General features: G+C 49.5%; 1 protein-coding gene across 5 annotated transcripts in view; it reads right to left on the bottom strand.

Moving 5' to 3' along the window:
- Positions 1-2,569, bottom strand: part of BTRC (beta-transducin repeat containing E3 ubiquitin protein ligase) — a 123,148-nt gene extending 120,579 nt beyond the window's left edge. For 3 of the 5 annotated variants that reach the window (XM_027647900.1, XM_027647898.1, XM_027647901.1), the window contains exon 1: positions 2,441-2,569. In XM_027647900.1, the coding sequence (XP_027503701.1) occupies positions 2,441-2,488 (48 nt within the window). In that variant the 5' untranslated portion in view covers positions 2,489-2,569. The remainder of the gene's footprint in view (positions 1-2,440) is intronic. The other 2 variants (XM_027647902.1, XM_027647899.1) reach the window with 1 other exon arrangement.
- Positions 2,570-8,705: the final 6,136 nt, after the last annotated feature.

Raw genomic sequence — 8,705 nt, forward strand, 5'->3', positions numbered from 1 at the left:
GAAAAAAGTGTTATCTTCTAGAGAAGCACAAAAATACTACCCCCTACAGGGTTGCTTTTCCATATGAAATGAAACCTATCCCAAACACACATCAAAACCAAAACTATCTCTCCAGTTTTTGATAACAGGCCTCGTGTCTCCAAAACATATTTGAGTGTTTACCAACAATGTTGCCTGGGAAGCTCTGAGAAAAATCAATAATTAATAGCAAAGCCTGCCTCAATCCAAACTGTGAAGCCACCAAACAAGGAAGACGAACATGAAGCGTGTCCCACACTCGGATGGACAAGGTAATAACACTGTGAATGATTCAGCATTAGCTGAGAGGATGCACAAGCTACCTCCGTGCAGATAACTGCACCAGTGCCATTACTGCAGTGCCCAAGCACTTCCTGAGTGCTAAAAGGCAGAAACAAGAAGACTTTTCCTAGGAGGGCCAAGATGATACTTGCAACTTATACCTCATGTATCTAAACAACCTACCTGTGCCACCCCTCCATGAACACCAGAAGACCCCTAGTCTGACAAAACTTCACTACATCAGCATAATTAAAGTAAGAGCCACATCCTAGACAGAAATGCACTAAAGCAAAAGCCTGAGACATGTTAAACCAAAGCTTTTCTCACTCTCCTCTCAACCTGTAAGCAAAAATACCCCAAAAAGTTCAGAGTGGACAGAGGAAAGCCACATCTTTCACTGCACATTTTACAAGCATTTTGCATACAAGAGGCATTCTAATAAAACATGGAAGAACTTAGGTTAGCTTTTAGCTCTCAGTGCAGCCTGATCTTGGTAATTCCTCCCTTTATCTGGTGCTCTTAACAGACACATCTCCCATAAGATCAGCACTCTCAGGCTCCAGCCTCTTCCCAATGTCAAGGAGCTCTATTGTTTGCTCTGTTGTTCGAGTGGGACACAGCCCAGCTGCAAGACGGATGGGGATTCCCTCAGCCTCCAGGCCTGATCTTACAGATAATCTCGAAAGGCCTGGACTAAGTCCTTGGAAGGGAACCTCAGTACAGGAGGCAAAAAAGGCAGCACATGAGAAGAGAGGGCAGCACGTACACAGTCCTGTCTGGCAGCAGACAACAGTGTTTCACAAGAAACTTTTTGGGATGTGAAACTCACTATCTAGAGGCAGGTTGTAATTACCAAGCTTGGCCAAACACAAGTGCAGCAGGATCTGGGACACTCCTTTGGCCTTCCACGCACCAAAGAGGGCCATTCATTATTACTAATTGCTACCTTGTCTATTTAGGTGTCCACGGCATTTTCCCACTTCACTGAGCTGAGACTCCATAAATCTGAGAAACTTGGAGACTACTAGCAAAAGGGTCAAAAAGTCTCAGGAGAAACAAGCTCTTCCAGATCAAAAAACAAAAGCCAAACAAGTGGTTTCAAAGCTCAATTAAAAATTAAAATTTGCAAACAGTGTTTCCACAATTTCATTTTGGGCATATGTTTTGAAGGTTTAATAGAATTCCTTCTTCCTGATGAGCCTAAATTTAATTCTGTGCCACTGGAAGCACTAATTCAAAACAAACTTTTAGCAAGTGTTGCCAGTCATTTAAATTATATCCTTAGGGAAAGAACAGTTTGGGGTATGTGAAATTTACACGCAGTTTGGTTGGCAGCAGTTTGTTTTCATTTCTAAAATCTTACATTTCTGGCCAAAACACTTAGAAATATCAACTAACAAAGAAAGAGAATGAAACTACAGTTTAAGTGCACAATGCCTCGCATCTACGTAAATTAGCCGCATCTGAAGAGGACCTCGGATGCGATGCAAGTACCCCCAAGGCTGTTTTCCGTGCCAGAGGCCAACTCACAGATCTAAACAATGTACGTGCTCTTCGCAGTCACTAGAACTGATAAGCTGCTGCGGTAGCAGGTGAAACGCTTAAGTGTCAGTATTTACAGCTCTCGCGGTAGAAAATGGAAGGAAAAACAAAATTACAGAGGGATGGTGTGCCGTATGGAAGGATAGTCTGAGGTGTACAGATAAAGAGGAAAAAAACAAGAATTACATGCGCAAACCCTCCCGGTGCCTCTGGGCCCCTCTGCAAGGTCCTGCCTCTTTCCAGTTTCACTTCTTTCGCTCCCAGGTGGCACCTGGAGCTCCCTCCCCCTCCTCCCAGTGCTCCTTCTCCATGGATTTGGGGACCCCGCTCCCGGCACGCAGCCCCTCCCCGGCAGGCAGGACACCCCCCCACCCCGGGCCCCGCTCACCACCCTCCTCCGCCCGCCAGCCCGGCGCCCCCCGGTCCGGTCCGGCCCGGTCCGGCCCGGCCCAGCCCAGCCCCGAGGCCCGGCCTCCTCCCGGGTCCCCTTCCTCATTGCTCCCCGCTCCATCTCGCCACCCTCCACCACCCCACGCCCATCCCCCCCAGCCCCTCCACACAGGTGCCCACATCCGCCGCCGCCGCCGCGGCCCCTCACCATGAACTTGAGCGCCTTCTCCTGCAGGACGGCCTCGGCCGGGTCCATGGTCCCGCGGGGCCGGGCCGGGGCCGCCCCCCCGCTCGGTGAAGGCCGCAGCCAGCGCAGAAGGGAACCTGCGCTGCCCCGCGCCCCCCCACCGCGCCCCGCTGCCCGCGCGGCGCATGCGCCGCCCCTCAGGCCCACGGGAAATGGAGTCCCCGGCCGAGGGGCCGGCAAGGGCCCGTACCGCAGACTGGAACTACAAATCCCGGCAAGCCTCGGGGGCGTGGGCATGTTGGGAGGTGGCTGACGCATGCGTCGCCCGCCATAGAGGGGGCCGACGGGAGATGTAGTACTCTGGGGCCGTGACAGTGTGAGGGACGGGTAGGGGTGCGCGGGGGACGAACCGAGTGACGGAAGGAGGGTCGTCCACAGCCCCAGACCTTACCCGTGGGGCGTACGGCTGGATCTCAGGTCACAGCCCCCTCTCTCTGCAGTTAGCACCTCAAATCAGAGAATCACAAAATCACAGAATATGCTGAGTTGGGAGAGACCCATTAGGATCATCGAGTCCAGCTCCTGGCCCAGCACAGGACCATCCCCAAGAATCCCTGAAAGCATTGTCCAAACACTTGAACTCTACCAGGCTTGGTGCTGTGACCACTTCCCTGGGGAGCCTGTTCTAGTGCCCAACCACTGTCTGGGTGAAGAACCTATTCCTGATACTCAAACTAAACCTCCCCTTACTCAGCTTCATGCCTTTTCTTCGCGTCCTGTCACTGGCCACGAGAGTGAAGAGGTCGGCGCCTGCCCCTCCGCTTCCCCAGGAGGGCTCTGCTGCTCCCACGTTTTGCTCCAGGTGTGCTCCGTGCTCGCACGCTGTCAGTGTTCATCTCGACTGTTGCTCATAAACCTAAAATGAACCTCCTACTCCTGCATGTGGGGGTACCACAATGGGTGACTTCCATCCAGAGAGAAAGTTGCTCTGAAGGTCTGCAGGGGATGTGAAACAGGAAAACTTGCATCACTGGAATGGGTCAAGTAGGCTGATGCTCTTGAGGGATGTTTGTTCAAAGCCATCCTGTAAACTCCTCACATAAACATCCTCCTGTGGTGCTTTGGTGCCCTTACACTTTGCTTTTTTTCTAATAGTGTTTCTAAATCAATTTTCCCTGAAAATTGGGCCAAGCTCCCTTTGCTGTACCAAGCAGCAAAATAAAAAAATTATTGATCGGCATCTCTTGAATATCAGCTGCACATAGACTGGAGGGTTTTCTTTCTGTTGCACCCCCTAAAAGACCAGCTCACTCTATGGCAGTCCTCACTTCTAGTTCTCTTGCATTTATTAAATTTGCCTCATCTCTTTTCAGTTTTCCTGAGTTTTTCACAGTGTGCCCAAAAGCTGAAGCCACCTCCCATGTAGCAACAGAGAGAAATTATTTCTTGTGTCTTTAGCACTAACTGTAAGACCCTGATAAGTTTTTACTTCTCTACAGCAGACACAACACTGATTTACAGGCAGTTTGTCATCCAGTAAAACAGGTTCCTTTCCTTACTGCATTTATATATATTTGACTCTGCATCTTAAGTGAGATACCGTGAATTTCTTCCTATTCAGATGCAAAGAAGCCAGCCACAAACATCAGCACTTGCTTGCCCACAGCTTAAACCCATTCTTTTGATTTCGGTGTTTGACACAGGAACAAAAGGGAAGCTTCCAGCTGCAGGTACAAAACCAGCACCTCCTGAGTACCAGCCCCTTCCCTCATTTTCTCTAAACACCTCATCTCCTCCAGCTTTTCAGACAAGATGATCAGAGAGAAAACAAAGGACACAGAAAATGTGCCCATTACTGGATTCCTTGCAGGGACATGTGATCCACATGGTGCCTCATGATCCAGGAGTGTCTCCTGCAGCCAATGACAGCAAGGTGACAGGGAATGTCAGCCCATGCAGGGTGTGATGCTTCCGGAGCAGTGGCCTGAGAGAAGGAGGCAGGGATAACCTTATGTCCTCCTCTACAATCCCAAGGCATAGGAATCTTCCAAATAAAGCTTTCAAGTCACAAGGACATAGGCTGCTATACCTGGGCTGGCCCAGCCATGCTCTTGGCCACCATAATTTAACTCCAGACTCTTAGCAGTGAAACGCCTGAAACGCTTGGCTGTAGTGGGGCTGGGCATTTTCCAGACTGCTGACAGCACTGAAAACACTCACCACAATTATATAAATAACAGTAATTATAATGAGGGAGTCCTATAATTACAAAGGGGTGGCTCCGGTAACCGTACGAGGGGTTGCTGGTGCTTGAGGCATGGCTCTCCCATGTCTCCTCCCTCTGGGCATCCTGCAGTTGGCTGGGATGTAAATGGATCCTCTTCGCAGCAGCGTGACAGGATGAAGGCTTTGATTGCATGGTTTATTTGTCAATAATATCTGATGCTGGCCTAATTGTAGGAAAATTGAAAAATGTAATGCTTCAGCACTAGACACCAGTGTCCCGAAGCCCTCCAGGCTGATTGATCTGTCTGGACTGTAATTTATAGGGGATTAATGTCTGAGGGTCATAAAAAGCATGAACTATGTGGAGCCAAAACTAATTAGTATTTAGGTGTTGGACTGAAAACTTGGTGGAAGAAGATAGTGGCTGGGTTATTCTTCCATACTGGCAGCAGGATCCCACAATGCAGGACGACTGCAGAGAGACAGGGCAAGGGCCTCCACCATAGTAGAGAAACCGAGGAAGGACTCGGAGATGCAGCACTTGGCCCAGCAGCACTGAGCATGGAATAACACCTTGCCATGTGAACTTTCCTGCATCTGCAGCCCAACCTTGTGGTTCCTTCCCACTGCAGGATGCTCACTGCAGCTGGATGGCCAGCTCTACACCCAGAAGCTTGCTGTCTCCACTGTAACCAGGAAGAGAATGGCCAGCACATCACGCCGTGACACCCACTGGATCTGTGGTGCAGCCCTGTGCCATCAGGATGTCACATCGCACCAGGAGGAGAGGCATTGGAGAGGACTGTGATGCATAAGGCAGGGGGAAGGCACACTTCGAGTTCAGCAGATTTACAACCAATTAAGCAATGATTTGTTTGGATTGCAGGAACCAGACGTGTGGTCAATGCTGTCTCTGCCACAGTAGAGCTGCCCTGACCAGCTCCTCTTTACTTTCCCCTGAAACAGCAACCATACACTCCCTCCCTGCCCTCCACCCCCTTGCTGCAGAGCACGTTGCATGAAGTGAGCCACATAGCGCTCAGGGACCTCAGCATCCTTCCAGATGAAGGATGCTACCTAACGGTAAAGATATTGCTGTGATTATTTTTGCAATAGCATATTGCTCTGTGCATTCCGGACTCTGCGGACCACATCCACGCCTGGTGTAACGCCATGTTAATTTGCTGTGGCAATCATTAATTGGGTAAGGAACAGCTGGTGCTTTGCTTCAAGTGAAGCTGATTGGGTCAGTAAGTAACTGGTTAAGTGATCTACAGCAGGTACAGCCCTACTTTTCTCTGCAGTCCAGAGGGGTTTCACTTCTTGTCCCTGTGACCTTTGGTGGAAGCAGCAAGATTTGGCCATGAAACATTAGGGAACTTTAATCAGTGCAGCTCCTTTGGGCATTATTGCTTGAATTTTAATATTTTGAATAATAAAGGATGATTTTAAATTAAATTTGTGAAGTCACCATCTGTGTGTGCTTGGCCTTGTTTTCCTCTGCTTTGGCAGTGCCTTGACTTCGTTCTTTCCAAGTTGGAGCAAAAAGGAAGGGAAGTAAAAAGAAGAGACCACTCCAGTGGAAGAACCTTTTGTTATTCCCTTTGTCCTGCAAGAACTTGGCAGCAACAGCAGCTGTTATTGAGGGTGTGTTTCAGTGGTGAGCACACAGGCAATGTCTGATAGCATAAGAACTTGTGAGAAGGCAACAGGGACCTCTGCACCCAGAAATATCCCAGCTCAGCCTCTCCATCCCAGCTCATTCATGATGGTGGCATGTTTCATACAGGGCACTGGTGTCTCAGCTAAAGGGGCTTGGTGTGCAGTGACCTGGGGAAACTGGGGGCAGGATGGGGGAAAAGGGTTTTTTTAGGACAAAGGGACTTGGCTGCTCAGTCATGCAAGAGCAAAAGGAGAGAGTCCAAGCCCATGTGGTGTGAACTACATTCGCTGAACAGGACAGTACACATTACCTGGTATAAGGAGAAGTGCAAGGCAGCACAAATGGAGGAGATGACCAGAAAGAAAGGCTTCTCTGCAGAGAAACCACAACGGTCAGGCTGTGGATTGACATTACAGGCTGAGCTGATTGTACCCCTTGTGCTGCTGAAAAGGGGAGCTACATCCCCTCTCCTGTCTCTGCCAGCCATGTGCTTCCTCCTCTCATCTTCTGCCTGCTCCCAAACTTGTTTGCTAGCACGGTGAGCTGTTTTCGTTCACTGTAGTGTCAGGAAAACGATACTAAGGAAATAAAAAAAAATGCTTCTTTACTGGCCAGTCAAAGTGACCTTTTTTGCCATCAGACAAATGGCAGAGTTACTGCAAGGGTAGGTGGGAATTGTGCTCCAGGGTAGGGAAGGATGAGACTGGTCCCTTCAGTTATGGGGAGTTGCTAATTCAGTGGATACTGGGTGAAAAACCTTGTCTTCACACTTGTCAGGGTCTCTTGTGGGAGCTGAGGGCCCTCCCTGCAGGAAAAGCATCATCACTGCCGCTGGAGGCTCTGTATGGCCAAGGCAGAGTGGGGGAAGGTCTCAGAAAGGTCAGATCCTGAGAGTTGGGCATCCTCACAGGGATTCTGAGCAGGTAAACCTGAGCTCATTTCCTGGTTTCCCATCTTACCACTGTGGCTGCATAGTGCTGTTCTCCCGCCAGATCCACTTGGCCACGTGGAAGGAGGAGATGCTGAAGCCCTGGTCCTAGTCCTTTCCATAGACTATGCAGTGCTTTGTCTAAAATATGGATTAAAAGGAGTCAGGGTGACAACAACCTTCTTGAACAGGGACTACAGCCATTGTCAGCAGCCTTCCCAGTTTCACCCACAGACTTGCCAGAGGCCCTGGTGTTGAACACCCATCTGAGGAACATACAGAAACATGCACCCCGACTCCCAGCCAGCCAGGTGCCCCAGCACAGATCTGGAAGCACCTCTTTACCCTAAAAGCAGCTCCTTCACTCTCTGAGGCCTGGCTACCTCCCCGGGATGCATCCTCTGATGTTTGCAGCACTTTTCATCAGCCTGTCCTTGAGACAGCAGCAATGACAAATTCATCAGTCCTTCAGCAAACACGAGTCCAGAGGATCATTGCCAAGAGCTCAGTGTTGCTGTCTGAAGGGTGGCAAAGGGGAAAGTAAGATTTCTTCTTACAAGGATGAAAAACAAACCCAAACCACCAAACCTGACCCGATAGAACAAAAACAACCCCAACAAGTACCTTGTAGTCAGAACAGCCTTTTAAAGCCTCATGAATATTTAGCTTGTCCTCATGTAAAATATATGACTTTGTGTAAGGATCAGGCAAAGGAGGTGCATGATTTTTTTCTGATTTATGGGCCCGGCAACGGATTATTCATAGCAGAGCAGCTGTGTGGAAAGATTCATCCACTGCAAAATGTGATTGTACATCAGGCAGTGTGAGGGAACAGAGCTATGACTAATGGCTACTTTACATATAAATGAGAAGGTTTGCGCTAGGAACTGTAAAAAAAATACAATCATTCAGCTGACGGCCAGGCCTCTTTATCGCAAGCGCTGCACAGGGGCCATGGAAAGCCGGGAACAAGCCTGCCTGAAGGCGCTGCCTTCCCTCACATCCTCCAACATACAATAAAGGAGGCAGCAGCAGTCAACACTTCCAAGGGCCAAATTTGTTGCTGGTATCAATCTGCAATGGGGGAAGGCAGATGTGTCTCCTCCTGCCTCGGATGCCCCTGGAAGTCCCTTCTGACTGGGCTGGAGCATCATGCTCAAAAGCAGAGGGGCAGCATGAGCCAGGGTGCTTGGCATAAGCCCCAGCACAAGCCCTTTGCTTCCCCTCCCCACTGTGATCACAGCCTCCCCCACCCTCCCTCTTCTAGCCGAGACGGGTTGTCTAGACATTGCAGATGTGGACAGATGTTGGGGCTGTAATTTATAGCAATGGCCTCCAGAAGGCAATTCCAATTTGTTTCGCTAAAGCTTTAAGTTACAGGCAGCAAGATCTCCTGTAAATACTCTTGACTTACATAGTAAGTACATAAGAGATTTTGCCTGGCAAAAGCCCACTTGCTGCAGCGACTA

This window comes from Corapipo altera, unplaced genomic scaffold, assembly GCF_003945725.1.
Source record: "Corapipo altera isolate COAL_440 unplaced genomic scaffold, ASM394572v1 56, whole genome shotgun sequence".
NCBI classification, from domain to species: Eukaryota; Metazoa; Chordata; class Aves; order Passeriformes; family Pipridae; genus Corapipo; species Corapipo altera.